We start from the raw sequence: 19,834 nt of genomic DNA, 5'->3' as shown, positions 1-19,834 counted from the left end.
ATATCTAGAATACCTCTGGTTACTGATTATTGTAATAGTAGTCCACAGGTGTCGTCCATTGTCAGGAAACACTGGTCAATTTTGGCCAGTGGTTTTGACAAGGTTGAGGAATTTAAGGTCCCCCCACTGTGTTCGTTCCGAAGAAGCCGGAATTTGGGTGATTAAACTAGTTAGATCTGATGTGGGTTCTAGCAGGATTGACTGTGCCACTTATTTTGGCTCGTCTCGGAAGGGCTGTTACCCGTGCCACGGGTGTGTGAACTGCCCATATATGTTGAAGGGAGAGTCATTCCTTAATCCAACAAATGGGAAGACAGTGCATATTAAACAGTATCTGACATGTGACTCAACCTTTGCTGTTTATTTACTATCATGTCCTTGTGGACTATGGTATGTTGGAGAAACAACCTGGGATGTCAAAACCAGATTAAATCAGCACAGATATACCATCAGAAAGAGATTGGATTTACCTGTGCCTAAGCACTTCACAGAAGCAGGGCATATTGAGCGTGATTTAAAATTTCGGATTCTAGAACAAGTGCTCTTACCCAGACGGGGTGGGGACAGGACTACACGTCTTAAGAGAAGAGAGCTCTATTGGATTTTTGAGCTGCAGACTCTCAAACCAATGGGGCTCAATGTGGATTTTAGGGTGATTTGATTCTTTCAGTCTTGTCTTGTTTTATTTCCCTATCCTTTTGCGTATTGTATGTCATGAATGTGGGTGACCCTTTTCTTCCTTTTTTCTGTTTTGTCCTGTGACCTATATGTATTGGGGTTCTGAGAAATTCTACTTACCTCGGGAGTAAGGCTGTATTTAAGTGCAAGCATTTAATAATAGTGAACAATAACATTGTTTCTTTATTATTTTTTTATATAGATAAATATGAAACTAAGCTTTACAATTGGATTATCTCTGGATATACTGGATGAAGGCAGGATCGATCATCATTTTTTAGTGATTATGTCTATATATTTGTATAATGCTATATTTTGTATGATTAGATTTCTGAGACCTGGGACCGGGGAGGGGGCGTGGCCTGATGACGATCTTGGGCGTGATCTTTCCCGACTGACAGGTGTACGGATCAGGGGCGGTGACATGAGATATGTGTATTGAATGGTTGTTTTGATGCATCTCTCCCTGGGACAGCTGTGGCTTGGGGCCCCTGACAGGTGGCATCCATGCCTGCAGCTGCCACACAAGCCCGGGGTCTCCGATCAAGGTCTGGTTGAAGACTGCGGGCTTGAGAGATTGTCATCTGTATGTATGAACCACTTGGACGTGAGTATAATGTCTTGTGGAATATCGGGATGAGGTGGTAATATATATAGGTGGTGTATGCCACTGCTCTTTAATAAACCGCTGGACCCCTGTTTTGTGAGGATTTAATATATTATTTGCAGCGTATGATCGCTAAATAGTCCATGACGTGGTGGGTTGTTTACACCTTGTGACTGGACACATGACTGTCACGCCGGCTATGCTGATTCCGCCCTGGGTCGGGAATGGACATGCGCAGATCGCTTCTGTTCAGGTGCGGCCATCTTGGTTGTGGGTCTCTGATCTCTGTGTAACATTGATGGTCTCGCGGCACTGATGAAGTTCCGCGCATGCGCGTTTGCAATTTCCGGACGCCGAGCGACTCCTGCTCTCCTCCAGTATGTGAGTTTTCCTTGTATGTTTTTAATATTACACAATCACAGGCACCTGAATGTAATTATTATGAATCATGTATACACATCACAATTAAGTGGGTTAGGGATACTGTTCAAATACTACAATTGTAATAATGAATATGAATTGTGGAGCTGATGTATTACAAGTATGTGACACTTATTTGAGTAACTAGGATGAATTTTTCATAGATTATTTTTGTATAATTATGTAATTCTTTGTATAATCATGTAATTCACACAATAATCATGTATGCCATTTAAACATTTGTGTTTGCACTGATTGTTATGGCTTGACAAAGGCTCCATTGAGAGAGCTGAAACGTTGCTGTCTGCACATGGGGGAATAAACATCATTTTTTTCACCGTTATTCGTGTGCTGCCTTGGATTCTTCTACATATATTTTTTTATATATATATATTTATAATATACTTTTTTTGCAACTGTAAAAGTATGTGAACCCTTGGATTTAATAACTGGTTGAACCTCCTTTGGCAGCAATAACTTCAACCAAACGTTTCCTGTAGTTGTAGATCAGACGTGCACAACGGTCAGGAGTAATTCTTGACCATTCCTCTTTACAGAACTGTTTCAGTTCAGCAATATTCTTGGGATGTCTGGTGTGAATCGCTTTCTTGAGGTCATGCCAAAGAATCTCAATCGGGTTGAGGTCAGGACTCTGACTGGGCCACTCCAGAAGGCGTATTTTCTTAATCCATTCTGTTGTTGATTTACTTCTATGCTTTGGGTCGTTGTCCTGTTGCAACACCCATCTTCTGTTGAGCTTCAGCTGGTGGACAGATGGCCTTAAGTTCTCCTGCAAAATGTCTTGATAAACTTGGGTATTAATTTTTCCTTCGATGATAGCAATCCGTCCAGGCCCTGACGCAGCAAAGCAGCCCCAAACCATGATGCCCCCACCACCATACTTCACAGTTGGGATGAGGTTTTGATGTTGGTGTGCTGTGCCTCTTTTTCTCCACACATAGTGTTGTGTGTTTCTTCCAAGCAACTCAACTTTGGTTTCATCTGTCCACAGAATATTTTGTCAGTACTGCTGTGGAACATCCAGGTGCTCTTGTGAAAACTGTAAACGTGCAGCAATGTTTTTTTTTGGACAGCAGTGGCTTCCTCTGTGGTTCCTCCCATGAAATCCATTCTTGTTTAGTGTTTTACGTATCGTAGATTCGCTAACAGGGATGTTAGCATATGCCAGAGACTTTTGTAAGCCTTTAGCTGACACTGTAGGATTCTTCTTCACCTCATTGAGCAGTCTGCGCTGTGCACTTGCAGTCATTTTTACAGGACGGCCACTCCTAGGGAGAGTAGCAGCAGTGCTGAACTTTCTCCATTTATAGACAATTTGTCTTACCGTGGACTGATGAACAGCAAGGCTTTTGGAGATACTTTTAGAACCCTTTCCAGCTTTATGCAAGTCAACCATTCTTAACCGTAGGTCTTCTGAGAGCTCTTTTGTGCGAGGCATCATTCACATCAGGCAATGCTTCTTGTGAAAAGCAAACCCAGAACTGGTGTGTGTTTTTTTTTTTTTTTTATAGGGCAGGGCAGCTGTAACCAACACCTCCAATCTCATCTCATTTATTGGACTCCAGTTGGCTGACACCTCACTCCAATTAGCTCTTGGAGATGTCATTAGTCTAGGGGTTCACATACTTTTTCCACCTGCACTGTGAATGTTTACATGGTGTGTTCAATAAAAACATGGTAACATTTAATTCTTTGTGTGTTATTAGTTTAAGCAGACTGTGATTGTCTATTGTTGTGACTTAGATAAAGATCAGATCACATTTTATGACCAATTTGTGCAGAAATCCATATCATTCCAAAGGGTTCACATACTTTTTATTGCAACTGTATATTACACATTGAGTAAGAAACTGTCTTCTATTTTACTGATCCAGGTTTATCTGAATCCCTGCAATGACTGGCAGACAATAAAGAGTGGAATACATCTTGTAGTGAAGATGTGAGGATCATGAGAGACAAATCTGAGGTAGGTACAGCCTGTGGTGGATGCACTGAGAAAATGGAAAGTCTGGCAGCCTTCCATGGACTGTATGGATTTTCGTACATTCAGTTCTTTCTTCAGAGTAATAAAACTTCTGAAGGGGATTCTCCAGCTTTTTACTTTTTACCAAATTTTGGCTCAAACGCCTCCACACCAGACCTGTGGAGGGAAGCATACTTACCTGAGCCCCGCTGCTGTTCCAGCTCTGGATCATTTGGTCACACGCTGCTTAGAGGACATGTGACTGCTGCTGCCAGTCATTGGGCGCAGCAGCACACGTGACCCGTGTCCATGACTGAAGCTTACAAGCAGGTACTGGAGCGTGGCAAGTGCAGCATTTTCCCGAAGCATCCAGAACAGAGCAGATAAATATGCTTCCCTCTACAGGTGTAGCGGGAAAAAGCCGGAGAATACCTTAAGGGGCTTGGCAGAATTATGGCATTTGAAATGTTGTCCAAGTTATAATAAACTTTGCCTTACACCAGGAAATTGTATAAAATGAAAAATAATTGTATACTAACATTATACTGCACCTGCAAGCTGCAGCCTATCGCTGGCCTCAGTGTTCTCTTGCCGTATACTACTGAGGCCAGGGATAGGCTTCACCACGACATCACCGCCACAGCAGGAGGAGTACCAGCAGTGTGGTCCCAAGAACAGGAGGATTGGATTATTTTTTATTTTATACAATTTCCTATCATGGGACAATGTGAACTATAACCAGGATGACCTAATTAACCTCAATTTTTTTATTTATTTTTTATTTTCTTTCTCCAGGGCAAGTTATGCTTTTCAATGGCACCAATTTGAGGTACATCTAATGTATTGATTAGCTTTTATTACCTTTTTGAGGAGGGTGAATGAAATGCAATATTTTTTTTTGTGTATTTTGTTTTGTCATGTATCTTGCGTTGAAAATAATGTTTTTGCTTTATTCTACTGGTTACTACAAATTATGTGATACCAAATGTACTCGCACAATGCAGTGAGCACAGTAGACCCACAGCAACAGAAGTCATAATGATACTGAGTTCAGGTCAGAGGAGCAATGTTCAGTGCTGGATATGTGGCTGTCACATAGAGAGTGTTTCCCAGACCGAATACACTCATGTGTGAATGCTGGGAGTTGTAGTTTCACGACAGCTGGAGTGCCAGAGGTTTCTGGTCTTTGGGAACCCTGGAGGAAATTAACTCTCTAGCCTGCTTACAGCAGACACCTGCATTGTTTGCTGGTACCAGCCTGTGAATGCACTGCTTCTTGCTGGTGTCAGCAGGCAAGCATTACAGCGCTTGTGAACTGTAACGTATGCTTGTTAGGGGCCTGGTCCAGCCTGTACTAGAGGCAGATGCCGATAGATACATATTAATATTTTTAGTCCACATTTTAAGCCCTAAGGGGGTAATTTCTGAACAGATATATGCCACTTTTGTGGCGTATATATCTGGCACAGATTCTGTCGCAGGCCATGGTGCAAAATAATCTGCAACTTCTTCCCTATTCACGCCAAAGTGGGTGGGGAAGGGGATGGATCGGCAGGCCCGTCTCATTCATCTTTTTCTACGCCTGGTTTAGGCGTAGAAAATGGTCTGAATGTAAGACAGCTAGGAAATTCTTACATGTAGAATCGGCGCTGGATACGCCAAAGTTTTGTAGAGGCCGGTGCCATTTGCGAGAACATTTGAATGTACTGTAGGTGTAGCTGGATGGACCAGTGAAGGGCATTTTTTTGTTTGTTTTTTTTTTTTATTACGAGATCTGATTGAGTAGCCTCCTTTCACCCTGTATATAGATATGAAGCTGCCCTGACGCCTGACTCTTCTCAGTTACAGATTCCGCTGATTCCAGACATGTACCTGCATTCAGAACAAGTTGCCCTGGTGGGCCAGGTGTTTGAATCGTACGTCTTACAGCACCACCAGAAAGACCTAGTACAGATACTTATGGAAACTGATGAAGATGCCCATTACCCTGTGGTTGTCAATGCTATGACTCTTTTTGAAACCAACATGGAAGTTGGAGACTATTTCAATGCCTTTCCCAACGAGGTTTTACCAGTGTTTGATAATGCTCTGCGGAGAGCCGCCATGAGCGTGATGCTGTCCAACTCGCAAGACGGGCTGATCATGAAGCAGCTTCTGCATGCAAGGATAACAGGTACAGTATATAGATATTTCAATTCGCGTATCACGAACCTTTCACCCTGCAAAGATCCTGGTTTACAGTTCCAGCAAACAAATTACACTCATTTTATATAGTTTACCCTGCAGCCCCTCAACAGGTATAGTTTGTGCTCCATAGATAAACTATGGACTGCTCACTTGTAAAATGCAGCAGCTAGAGGGACTCCTAACTGACAGAATCTCCATCCAAGTGAACCTGCCCTATATGAGTTCAGCATATTATGTTATTTTAAGTGCCTATTTTTAAGGCATATCTTAAAGGGGTTATCCAACCCCTATAATGACAATACCTCCTAGGGCCCCCCCCCCACTCCCAAAAAAATGCACGTGCCCCTCATACAGGTTATACTTACCCCAGCACCTGCGTCTCTTCTGATCCAACACTGCTGCCGCTGCATCTCCCCTTTGCGCGGATCAAAACATCCATGGTGGGGTTAGCCAATAGCAGGCCGTGACAGGGACCAGCCTGATGCAGCGGCAGCCGTGGGAGGATCAGAAGCTACGCGGATGCTGGGGAGCAGGGCAATTATAACCTAAAAGGGGGGTCATTATAGGGTTTGGTTGACCCCTTTAAAGGCTAGGTACACTTTTGCAACTATTTCGTTTTATTGTCCCAATACATCTAGAATAAAAAATAATTTGATCTTGAAATAGGTCTACCCTAGGCAAGTTATTTTTTTCTTCTTAGACTGAGCAACTGCCAGGCTTTTAACCCATTAAAGGGGTTGTCCCATCCCACGGTGAAATGGGACTAATTGGCGGCGGCTGGGCTTACAGAAACAGTCAGGTAGGCTGGCACGCAGCTGTTTCCATAACTCCCATTAAAGTGAATGAGAGCTTCGCAGACAGTGTAGCAGAACAAGCTAAGCTGCTTCTGTAATTCTGGAAGCTACAGAAACAGCAAAGCACCGACGTGTTCATCTGTTTCCATAAGCCTGGCCTCCTGGGCTTGCACTAAGTCCCATCTCGCCTTGGAAGCGGCAAGATGAGACAACTCTTTTAAAGATGTGTCCTTTCCTAACTTGGTGTCCAGCTGCACCCCTCGGTCCGGTGCCCAGCGCCGCCTCTAATATAATAAAGAGCCGGCGCACTGACGTAATCCCTGAGCCTGTTTAAAATCCCGCGCGTGCGCACTTGGATGGAGGGGCCTTCTATCCACTGTATGCTTTCTGGTGCCGGTGGTTTCCCAAAACAGCTGATGGTAAGGGTCATGGGTGGTGGGCTGCCACCAATCTAATGTTTAAGACCTTTCCTGAGGATAGGCATCCATATCTAAGCCCTGGAAACCCCCTTTGAATATATATTTCTCTTACAATAATGGTTTTAATCTATTCATTACCTTAAAAGTATTAATATATTTCTGTCCAGGTTTGCCAGTGTGCCCAGAGTTAACAAGAGAGCACATCCCACGCACCAGAGACGTTGGGCACTTTTTGTCGGTCACAGGAACTGTTATCCGGACCAGTTTGGTGAAAGTCCTTGAGTATGAGCAAGACTTTATGTGCAACAAATGCAAACACATCACTACAGTCCGGGCTGACTTTGAACAGTACTACTCATTCTCTCCTCCTGTTTCTTGTACCAATGAAGAATGGTGCAACTCCAGCAAGTTTTCCTGCCTGTCAGACCTGTCTTCTCCGGCCAGCTGCCGAGATTACCAGGAGATAAAGATTCAGGAGCAGGTGACGTTTTAACTTTTTATTAATTTTTTATTTTTTAAGAAAGATTTAATTATTACAGTAAAAGCATTATAGGCCTCATTTACGTGACCATATTTTCAACCCACGTCTGATCTGCATTTTTTTTTTTTTTGCTGATCACACGCAGACCCATTTATTTCTATGGGGCTGTAAAAAATCCAGACAGCACACGGATATCATCTGTGTCCTGTCCACATCCGTACAGCCATGCAGCAGATTATAGTTTTGTGAACAGGAATAGATGTTTTCACAAAGGGACCTGCAAAAAGTGCGGGATGCACACGGCCAGTATCCGCATTTTGTGGACTGCAAAACGGGTCCGGCTGTGTGAATATAACCTTACACATTGACCATATCCAGGACCTACACTTAAATTCTTCCTTCCTCTGGAACATCCAGTGGTTAAAGGGGTTATCAAAGACCTATAATGCCCTCTCACACAGATTGTACTTACCTCGCTCACCGACATCCGTGCCGCTTCTGATGCTGGCGCGGTCGCCGCTGCATCTCCCGCTGATGCTCGTTTAAAAAACGATTTTAGAGAGATGTAAATGCCTTGTAAGGAGCCCAAGGGGCTGTACGAACCTTCCTGGTTCCCAGTCACGCCCCCCTGGGAAGGAGCCCAGCACCGCCTGTGTCCTCCGAATCTCCTCCTTTCGTCACAGTTAGATTGCTGTAATATCGCGATGCGCGAGCTCGCGCATGCGCAGTTCCTTCCCTGAGGCTGATGCCAGCACAGAGAAGGAACACTATACCGACACTGCGCATGCGCGAGCTCGCGCATCGCGAGATTGCGGCAATCTAACTGTGACGAAAGGAGGACATTCGGAGGCTCCTTCACAGGGGGAGTGGCTGGGCACCAGGAAGGTTAGTACAGCCCCTTGGGCGCCTTACAAGGCTCATTTACATCTCTCTAAAATCGTTTTTTAAACTAAATAAAAGGACACAGCCCTATAGGACCGGTATATTGCGGACATGCTAGCGGTGATCTAGCCGTGCATGTCCGCAGCTCTATAACCGAAAACTAGGTGACAGAATCCTTTTAAAGTTACTTTTATTCAACCAGCAAGTAATTTTTTGACGGGAAATGACATAGGTGTCTCCCACAAGATGATAAGACGATGTACAAGAGGCATTATTGTGGAAAAAAACATTTCTCCGCTTTTATTTACATTTGAGCAAAAAATACAAGATGTTCTTCACTGTGGAAAATCTCAGAGGACATGGTCGGAAGCCAAAAGTAACACCTGTGCTGGCCAGGAGGATAGTTAGAGAGGTGAAAAAGAATCCAAGGATCACCAGCAAGGCCATCCTGGTAAATCTGGGCTCTGCTGGTGGCAATGTCTCAAGGCAGACAATCCAACGGACACTGCACACTGCTGGGTTCCACTTCTCCAGATAAGGCACACAAAAGCTCGCTTGGCCTTTGCAAAAGCTCATCTGGACAAAGAAGACTTCTGGTCTTCTGTGTTATGGTTAGATGAAACAAAAATTGAATTGTTTTGTCACAATGATGTTTCCTTCATTTGGCGTAAAAAAGGAGAAGCCTTCAACCCAAAGAACACCATCCCCACTGTCAAACATGGTGGTGGAGAACCTAATGCTTTGGGGGGGTGTTTCAGCCAATGGACCAGGGAACCCAATCACAGTAAACGGCACCATGAAAAAAGAGCAATACATGAGGATTCTCAACGACAACATCAGGCAGTCTGCAGAGAAACTTTTTTTTTTTTTTTACTTGTTTTATTGAACGAATCATTAGAAAAGTACAGATAACATCGGTATACATGAAGGTCAATGAGACATTCAAATACAAAATGAAAACAAGAACAGTACCATATTCATACTGACATCAGTTGCAATAAAGTTACACTTCACAGTTGTAATGAATGTACAGAGCAATCATGACAGGCAGGACACATGTTTACCGTGTGAACACAAGCATTTCACCCTAACACTGCATTAAGGTTATCTGAAAATCTAGGAGCTGAATACATCGTATGTATGGATGAACACCAGGATCCCCACACTTTATTGAACTTCTGAGGGCAACCCCGGTTCTTAAATACAATATTCTCATAGGACACCACATTGTTCACAAGTACTTTCCATTGGTTAATAGAAGGTCATCTATCACCCATCCAGCAAATCGCAATAGCCTTTCGTGCGAGGAATAATGTTTCTCTTAAGAAAATTCTGTAATGATGGGGATATACTTCCTCATCCAAAATACCAAACAGACATACCTGTGGAGTCAATGCCACGGAAGGATGCGTGAGTGTATTAAGGAAACTTATAATGTCAGACCAGAAGGTTTGTATATATGGGCAATCCCATATAAGGTGCCAAAAATTTGCCCCTTCTGTGTCACATCTGTGACATCTAGAGTGTGTCAATTTGCCTATCCTTTGTAACCTCACGGGTGATAGATCACTTTGGTGAACAATACATAACTCTATAAATGTATTATTGATAGATGGGGAAACCAACACAGGGGATTCCAGTATATCATTGATTTCCTCATTAGTAATACCTGGCATTAGTGTTTCCCATTTAGATAATACCAAGAGGGGGGTTCCATGCATTTTAGTATTCAGCAGGTGGGTATAGAGAGCAGAGATGAATCCCTTGGGGAGCGTATGACACCGATCAGTGGGTAATCAGAAATAGATATTATAGTATTTCCAAAGTGAGTGCTCATTGCATGTCGTACCTGAAGATATTTGAAAAAGGATGTTCTAGGGAGATCATGGCGGTCCTTCAGTTGCTCAAAGGAGTTAAATACATTGCTGGAATATAAATCTCCCAGAACAACAATCCCATGATCCCTCCAGAACCGTCCATCTATTCCTGTGCGAAGAGGAGGAAACATAAGGTTATCCCATAAAGGTACCTCAGGTGTCAGTCCTGTGTGAGAATGCAGTTTCTTGCCAGCCTCCCAGACTTGGGCGGCTAGCTTGTGTACAGGTAGGAGCAGTCGGCCAAATAATTTTGGTTGTTCCAGCACTGGCCACAATGAAGGGATATCTAAGAACACCGCTAGCTGCTTTTCCGCTCTAATCAGAGTACCTTCCGAGGAAATCCATGACTTTAACTGCCTCATCTGCCCCGCCAAATAGTACAGATCTAGATCAGGCAAGGACATACCTCCTTCACCTCTAGGTCTGCACAACACGTCAATGGACAATTTACGTCTATTATTGCCCCATATGAATGTAGACAGAAGAGACTTGAAACGTTGAAATATTTTTTTAGGCACTATGAAGGGAGCATGCTCTAAAACATATAACCACTTAGGCAAAATAATCAGTTTAATCAGGTTAATTCGCCCTGGGACAGACAGGGAGAGCCCACTCCAAACCCTGAATTTGTCTGCACTATAATTCAAGAGAGGCTGTATGTTGAGGGTGTGGAAAGATGTTACGTCTTTGGTAATATGAATTCCCAGATACTTAAACTCAGATACTATAGGTAACTCTGTATTCAGAGAGCATGAGGGTAAGGAGTACAGCGGAAATAGAAGAGATTTAGTCCAGTTAATTTTGAGACCAGAAAACTGACTAAATGTTTCAATGAGATGAGTGGCTCGAGGTAGTGTGGATTCCACATCTGACATGAACAGTATCATGTCGTCCGCGTATAGACCCACTCTGTCCTCTTGATCTCCTATATATATCCCCTGGAATAGGTCATCAGATCTGATTCGAATAGCTAAAGGCTCAATCGCCAAGGCTAATAATAATGGCGACAGCGGGCATCCCTGTCTGGTCCCACGGCCCAGGTCAAAGTTCGCAGAACACATACCGTTCACCAGAATACCAGCCGAGGGGTGCTTATACAGCACTGAAATCCATTTAATAAACATAACATTCCAAAGTTGCCAATAAGTAGGGCCATTCCACTGAATCAAAGGCTTTAGCTGTGTCTAAAGAAGCAAGGGCCCAATGCTTCCTCCATTGAAGGCCAATCTGGGTGACAACCTGTACTCTGCGAATATTATCTGTCGCAGATCTACCAGGCAAGAAACCAGACTAATCCAGATGAATAAGATTCACTATGACCCCATTCAGCCTCTGTGCTAAAATCTTAGCCAAGATCTTATAGTCTAAATTCAATAGTGATATGGGTCTATATGATCCACACTCAGTCGGATCCTTGCCTGGTTTGAGCGGTATTACAATGGTGGCCTCATACAGTGAAGGTGGTAGGACACCCTTTGAGAAGGAGTCCTGGTACATTTGCAATAAGGGACTTACTAACTGATCAGCATATCTAGAGTATATTTCTAATGGTAGCCCATCTGGGCCAGGGGATTTCCCATTCGCTAAAGATTTGATGGCGTCCATTATCTCCCTTTCCGATATTGGGCCTTCCAAATATTGAGCTAGCTCCTGTGAAAGCTTGGGGTAATCTAACTCCTGCAGGTAAGTATTGACCGTCTCTGTAGTATAATCAACACGAGCCTCATACAGATCTTGATAGAATTCCCGGAAGCACTGAGCTATAGCCTCCGGCTCCACTACTATAGTGCCCTCCCCATCTCTAATACGCAGGAGACGCTTGATTCTGGTGAACGATATGTGCCAGCAACTTACTAGACTGATTGCCTAGTTCAAAAAAGGATTGTTTAGTGAAAAACATTTTGCGCTGAGCCTTTTCCTGTAACAACGTAAGATAACGCCTCCCAACTTGTAGCCATCCTTCCCTATTCTGAGATGTTGGGTCCGCAACGTACAGCCTCTCCTTCTCAGCACATTCCTCAGCCAGGTCTTTTTCTTGTTTAGCAGAATTCCTTTAATAAACGAGATAGACTATCTCAGACACCCCCTCAGATAGCCCTTCAACGTCTCCCATACTATTGACCTATCTGTATAAGCGGCGTGTTCAGACAAAAACATAGATAATTGGTCCGGGATACGGTCTGAGGGCGGAAACAATGTAAGCCAGAAGGGGTGCACGCTCATGGAACGGCCCACACCCCTGGCAGACATTAGTAGGGACAACAGGATAGGGTTATGGTCTGACACCCCTCTAGCACCATACTCCACCTGATAGGAGAGTGAACTCACTGTGGAGCTACCAAAGACATAGTCAATGCGGGACAGGGAATGGTGATTCGCCGACTGGCACGAGTAAACCGGATCATCTGGGTGCCTAAGGCGCCACAGGTCCTCCCACCCCACTTCCACCATCAATTTGGACAGGGGTGATTCTGTCTGAGAAACCCCATGGGATTGTCCCTCCCCTTGAAATTGATCCAGCAGGGGATGTAGGGTCATGTTAAGGTCCCGTGCTGTGGGGAATGAGGCTGCGAAACATATCGCCTGGTGTATCACTTGGAGGGGGGAGGGATATAAATTCCCGGTATAACATATAATATGCAGTTAATGTATGCTGCCACAAAAATGAACCTTCCCGCATTGTCCACCTGTAGCCTCTCCACCTCCCATCTCAGAGATTTATGAACCATGAGAGAAACTCCTCTGGCTAAGTTGGAATAGCATGAGTGACTAGACCATTGGACCCATGGCCTACATAATCTCCTAGACTTATCATGGAGTAGATGGGTCTCTTGTAAACACAGAATATGGGGATTAACCCTCCCGATCGCTGAGAACACCATAGTGCGCTTCCTAACACTCCCAAGGCCCCTGACATTCCAAGACATCAACCGTATTTCTGCCATTGTGACATGGTGAAATATACATTTCTCTCCCCACCCTCTATCATACACAACCGTCTCCCGCCATATCTCTGCAGATCATTCACATAGTATGATGGTACGTTGATGAGCATGAAATGGTAGCTAAGAACTAGTAGAGACCAAACAATTAACATTGGTTCCATAAAAGACATCATAAAAAAAGAAAAAATAATTGGATCCAGCGCCAAGCATCCAGGGCATTGCAAGTATGCAGCGAGATGTTCGGTGGTAAATCCTGTGTGGCACAAAAGTATACGGGGTGTGCTACTGGTTAACTTAACCTTTCGCACTGTAAATAGGTAAAGAAGGAAAGGAGCTTGTGCCCCAACTTTGTATTAAATAAGCACAGCTATCTGAGAGGGAGGCCCCTCAATCTTATACCAACAATCACACCACCTCTCCTCCATAGCCAAGGGACTATAGGATACTACATATCACCGCTAAGATAAATGCTGCGTACAGCCACTAGTACAAGACAACAGTATTACACAGCAGTGTCATGCTGTAAGCGCATGTTACGCAGAGGGTAATAAATATCAAGTGGTGGAAAAACCTAACATGAATAGCATTATACCAGGGCTGGCCAACCTGCGGCTCTCCAGCTGTTGTAAAACTAAAATTCCCACCAGGCCCTGGTGTAGGTTGATAGCTGTAGGCAGTCTGGGCATGCTGGGAGTTGTAGTTTTGCAACAGCTGGAGAGCCGCTGGTTGGCCATCCCTGCATTATACTATAAAATGAGTAAGGCACATAAGCGATGCAAAAAAAATATTAAAAAAAAACTGAATAAGTAATAGCATCGAAAAGGAGCAGAGAATGTTCATCTCTGAGGTCTTGCTGGGCGCGGTTGTCCATCCAACCAGGCCGTGGCTTCAGCAGGATTGTTGAAGAACTTAATGGAGTCCCCATCCACTACCCGTAGCCTGGCTGGGTAGGCCATAGAATACGGTATATTTAGGTCACTGAGGCGCCTCTTGATCACCATAAATGTCGCTCTGCGCTTCTGGAGCTCTGCGGAGAAGTCCGGAAAGAGCATGACCGTTGCGTTCTCAAAGCGGAGCTCTTGCTTGCGGCGGGCCAACTGCAGAATGTGGTCACGATCCGCCGATGTCAGGAGGCGCGCCAACAATGGCCGCGGTGGTGCTGCAGGCGGCAGAGGTTTGGCAGGTACCCTATGCGCTCTCTCTACTATAAAGGCAGTGGAGAAGACGGCATCCGGGAAAGTGGCTCGTAGCCATGTTGCCACAAAATCGCATGGGTTATTACCCTCCGCACGTTCAGGAAGTCCCACTATGCGCAGATTGTTGCGACGCAAACGATTTTCGTAGTCGTCACATTTTTGCTGCCAATAATCCACCTTTTTTTCCAATTCGGTTAAACGAGCTGGTAGTGGGTTCAGCTGATCTTATGCCGTGGATACACGGTTCTCTACCTCCGCAATACGATCTCGCATGTTCTGCATGTCATGTCTCAGGAGGCCAATATCTATTTTCACCTCTTCAATCTTCCCAGACAGAAGAGCTGCAAGTAGCTTTCGCCTGGAGTAACTGATCGGTCACTTGCTTGAGTGAAGGTTCAGCGTCCGGTGAACCGTCTTCACTAGGAGCAGGGGAAGCACTCCGGGAGGTAACCGCTTGTACACGCGGTCCAGGGCCGGCGCCATCTTGGGAATCGGACCTGGCAAATTCTCTGAGCCTTTCAGTCGCCGACTGCGCCTTATTGCGTGCCATCCCTGTTTTCCGGGAACGTCCCGATCTCCTCTCCTCCGTGGGTGATATGATTGCGGTCGGTAAGTTCAGGATGATGACAAAGTCAGGGCTTCAGAGACGGAGCTCAGCTAAACACGTCCGTCCATGTTGTGCTCAGGCCACGCCCCCCCAGTCTGCAGAGAAACTTGGCCTTGGGCACCAGTGGACATTTCAGCATGACAATGACCCCAAACACACAGCAAAAGTGGTGAAGAAATGGTTAGCAGACAACAACATTAACGTTTTGGAGTGGCCCAGCCAGAGTCCAGACTTGAATCCAATTGAGAATCTGTGGAGGGAGCTAAAGATCAAGGTGATGACAAGAAGACCCTCCAACCTGAAAGATTTGGAGCTCATTGCTAAAGATGAATGGGCAAAAATACCTGTGGAGACATTCAAGATGCTGGTCTGCAATTATAGGAAGCGTTTGATTGCTGTAATAGCCAATAAAGGCTTTTCTATTGATTTATTGAGAAGGGTATGAATAATTTTGGACTGGACAAAATGTTTTTTTCCACAATAATGCCTTTTGTACATCGTCTTATCATTTGGGAGACACCTATGTCATTTCCCGTCAAAAAATTACTTGCTGGTTGAATAAACGTAACTAAGTCAAAATTTGCCAGGGGTATGAATAATTATGGGCAGCACTGTGTGTGTGTGTGTGTGTGTGTGTGTGTGTGTGTGTGTGTGTGTATATATGTATGTGTAATATATATATATATATATATATATATTTATATATTTAATTCCAGGTCAATGCAAGTCCCTGTATTCCACTGGACAGTGGCTGTAATAATGTCTGTGTGTAGCCCTGGCTCAGGGATGTTCTGCTACTGGTAAATACATAGTTTAGGCCACTTTCCCTGTTAGCAACAATGTGACTCACATTTGTATTTAAATCTGTTTATAGGTCCAGAGGCTCTCGGTGGGCTGTATTCCCCGATCGATGATTGTGGTTTTGGAAGATGACCTTGTTGACAGTTGCAAATCTGGTAAGTCTATTAATACAAAAGGGAACTAGGTCAGTTTTATTATGCTGGTCCAGTCTCAGCATAATTATTCTCCAATAATTCTGGTAAGGTTGTAGTCTACTCACACTGCGTTTTCAGTGTATTATGAAGGTATACAAAGAGAGAATTTTCTAACATATAGCTCCAACATACAGTATTTCAGTGTATAGACACATGGTGGCATTTGACACCCTTAAAGGAGTGTTCAGTTTACATTGTTACAACTTAATGTAACCAGAATACCTCTTTAAGGTGCCCATAGTCCTTAAATAGCTGTGAACAGTAGTGATGTGTGTAATTGATTTTTAAAGTGGAAAACCACTTTAAAACTTTGACCTGAACTCTGGTTCAGTTCCGACTGGTACCTCAGAACTGAACCTGAGCTCGGTTTCAAGTTTTAAAGGGGTTTTCCACTTTAAAAGTCAATTACCGAAGTTATTCAATGAAGTCACGTACAACTTTGCTAATAACTAACTTTGGCTCATCAGAGCCCATACATTCTAATACTGTATGGAGACACATCTCCATACAATATTAATCTGAAGTTATGAAAGAAGGGATTTCGGATGTAACATCCGAAGCTCGCTTCGCTCATCACTAGTGAACAACTATCTCTCCTGGCTCCACGCATGCACATACATGGCTGTACAGTAGTCTTTCGGTGGGGAGAGAGGAGAAAGCTGCTGCCAGACACCTCTGGCGGCAGTTAATCTCTGGGAGAACAAAAGAATCAGGTGTTGAAATTCAACATGCCCGATCCTTCTCTTCCACAACATCATCTGTGGTGGGAGAATCAGGAGCTCATGGTACACATTTGATTGTTGCCGGTCGTGCCGACAGTACTGTGCGTCTATTTCATACAGAAAGAGTATGCTGACATATAACAGCCTGATAGAGTGCAAAAGGACATTCTTTGTCCAGACTAAATTGCATGAATATTGATCTTTTGGATACATGAAGGCTTTGTTCACACCATACTCACTGTATAAGTTGTCAGAAAGGAAAAATACACTATATGTAATGCACATGCAGCCAGAATTTGTCCCAAAGAAATCTTGGAACCATTAAAGGGGTTGGCCACTTTCTGATTATCGTTGACCAATGTGTAGGTAGGATGACTATATTGCACTTACTAATATAGCCTTTTTTGAAATTCTGCATCATTTTCTGTATTTCATAAGATATGCCTCCTTTTGTGCTGTCTGCATTGAGGTCCTGTCCAAAAAATGGCTGCTGATGGAGGGTCATGTGATCAGACAAATCACTTCCGTGTGATGCCTCCGTCATTGAGACACACGGCGTCTGCCCTAAACTCCCAACAGAACAAGTGCAGATGGCAGGTGCAGTGTGTTTGAGTGAAGGAGACATTGCATGGAGGTGAATTGTCTGGTCACATCACCTTCCATCAGCAGCCATTTTTTGGACAGCAGATAACTGGGAATACCTTATGAAATATTGAAAATGTTGCAGATTTTCAACAAGGACTATATTGGTAAGTTCCGTATGTACATCTCGCAAACACATTGGTCAACAATAACCAGGAAGTGTCCAACTCCTTTAAGATGTATATGAAGAAGGCAGAGTGTACAGAGCCCATCATTTAGTACTTTTCATGGTGCATTTAAATGGCTTTTCTGAGGCCGACTATACAATTTTAAAAAGCTCCTTGTCAATGATAGAAGTGTATATAGACTCCACTTGTCTGTGTATGGCTGTCACTTCTGGTCTTGCTGACATTCAGAATGGCCATGACTTCATTTCCAATGTTCCTTTGCTGGCATCTCGGCCAGGGAATAGACCCCTGCAGGCAACTCTGGGCACTCTGTCTGCATGATGCAGAGAAGGCAGCCCTCTTGGCGTTTTGCAAGCCTGATTATCTGAATACAGAGCTACATAGGCTTATGGGAGTCTGAATATGGAGCGGGGCAGTTTCAGGAGATGAGTATTAGGAACAGAGAATCCCCTATCCTATACGGTAGAAAAATAGGTTTACTGAAGTAGACAATTCCTTTAAAATGTACCTGCTATTTTAAGATCAGTGCAGAAAAGGAATGAAGTAAAACTCTGTAGCTCCAATGAGATTCCAGTGGTCTATAAAATAGTTAGGCCGACATTTCTGTCTTGAAGGCTGTATTCTTGGTTTGGGTTCTTCTAGTTTTGTGGCTAGTCAGAATATAGTGCTCATGAAATCAAATGAATGTGTATTTGGACTTGCCAAGCATTTGCAGTCTGGGGGTGTCGGGCCAAATGTACCTGTAAACTTTTCACCATTCTTAGCAAATTCAGATTTTCTGCATTATTCTGTTTTCTTGCTTTTTTTCCCTCCAGGTGATGATGTGACTGTGTATGGTGTGGTGATGCAGCGATGGAAACCACTTTACGTGGATGCACGTTGTGACCTTGAGCTTGTCCTGAAGGCCAACTACATCTCTGTAAATAATGAGCAGCCTTGTGGTGTAGTCATAAATGAGGAGATCCGAAAAGAATATGAAGAATTTTGGGAAAGGTTCAAGAATAATCCAATAGCAGGTACATATGAATTGCTTTGTTTCCCGATAGTTGAAGCAGTAAGAATATTTATTTTCGCAGATTAGACCTGATAGTATATCCCTCGTGGTAAAAATATTTCTTGTGCTCCTCACAGGTCGGAACGAGATCCTAGCTAGCCTGTGCCCGCAGGTCTTTGGTATGTTTGTAGTTAAGCTGGCAGTAGCCATGGTGTTGGCAGGAGGAGTACAGAGGACTGATTCTGCTGGGACGAGAGTGAGAGGTTCGTTTCAGTAAATTATGTTTCTGTAACCTAACTCTGCAACAGATGCCAATCCATTGAGTAAAAAAATACCACTCCATTTCGGCTCCCTTCAGCGATCTTTGTTCCCCAGCCTGTAAACCTTTGGACGGACAGGGTCATATGTGCAGCTGCAGCCAATGACTGGCCACAGTGGTGACTTGTCTCCAAGTGGAATGTGACCCAGCAGTAATTTGCTGCTTGGAAACGTGCCACCAATGAAGGCAGTCATTGACTGCAGATGCGCACGTGATCCCATCCGCTCGGGATGGAGTGGCGAGGAGCAGCTGAGTATGGTTTGTTTTATTTCATCAGGTACAATACACTGCAAGGGAAAGGCATAAGCAAGACAATCCCTTTAAGGACAGAGCTCTATTTTTTTAAATCTGATGTGTCTGGGTGATAATTTCAGAACTAGTATGTATGTATGTATGTATGCATGCATGCAAACGGTTATTATTTGTAGATGGATCCAGATGCGGATCTGTCTGATAAATGCATTGAAATACCGGATACGTCTCTCCGGTGTCATCTGGAAAAACAGATCCGGTATTTATTTTCTCATTTTTAAAGGTCTGCGCAGACCAGAAGGCCGGATCAGTCAATGCGGCAATTTTAATGCCGTATCAGGCACTAATACATTCCGGCAAGTGTTCCGGAATTTTGGACGGGGAAAATACAGCAGCATGCTGCGGTATTTTCTCCGGCCAAATACCGCAAGAGGGACTAAACGGATTGCTCTCCATTCAGAATGCATGGGGATAAAACTGATCAGTTATTTTCCAGTATTGAGCCCCTAGGACGGAACTTTATGCCGGAAAAGAATAAGGCTAGTGTGAAAGTACCCTTAGGGCTGAAACGATTAATCGAGTAACTCGACACAAAAAAAAATAAAAAATAAATGTATACCATGTGACCACGGAGCGCTTGCTATTACTCACCGCTCCGTGGTCTGTCGTTGGCCGGCATCGAGCTGCACTGTCCTCCTGATGTAC

At 44.0% G+C, this 19,834-nt stretch overlaps 1 protein-coding gene across 2 annotated transcripts in view; it reads left to right on the top strand.

Annotated features, from left to right (window-relative positions):
- The window catches only part of MCM9 (minichromosome maintenance 9 homologous recombination repair factor), a 129,656-nt gene that overhangs the window by 13,589 nt on the left and 96,233 nt on the right, over positions 1-19,834 (top strand). The window contains exons 2-7 of one of the 2 annotated variants that reach the window (XM_040428927.1): positions 4,485-4,518; positions 5,538-5,862; positions 7,257-7,570; positions 15,952-16,033; positions 18,380-18,580; positions 18,696-18,821. In XM_040428927.1, the coding sequence (XP_040284861.1) occupies positions 4,485-4,518; positions 5,538-5,862; positions 7,257-7,570; positions 15,952-16,033; positions 18,380-18,580; positions 18,696-18,821 (1,082 nt within the window). The remainder of the gene's footprint in view (positions 1-4,484; positions 4,519-5,537; positions 5,863-7,256; positions 7,571-15,951; positions 16,034-18,379; positions 18,581-18,695; positions 18,822-19,834) is intronic. The other variant, XM_040428928.1, reaches the window with a different exon arrangement.

This window comes from Bufo bufo, chromosome 4 (genome assembly GCF_905171765.1).
Source record: "Bufo bufo chromosome 4, aBufBuf1.1, whole genome shotgun sequence".
NCBI classification, from domain to species: Eukaryota; Metazoa; Chordata; class Amphibia; order Anura; family Bufonidae; genus Bufo; species Bufo bufo.
This window is presented reverse-complemented; position numbering and strand designations above follow the sequence as displayed.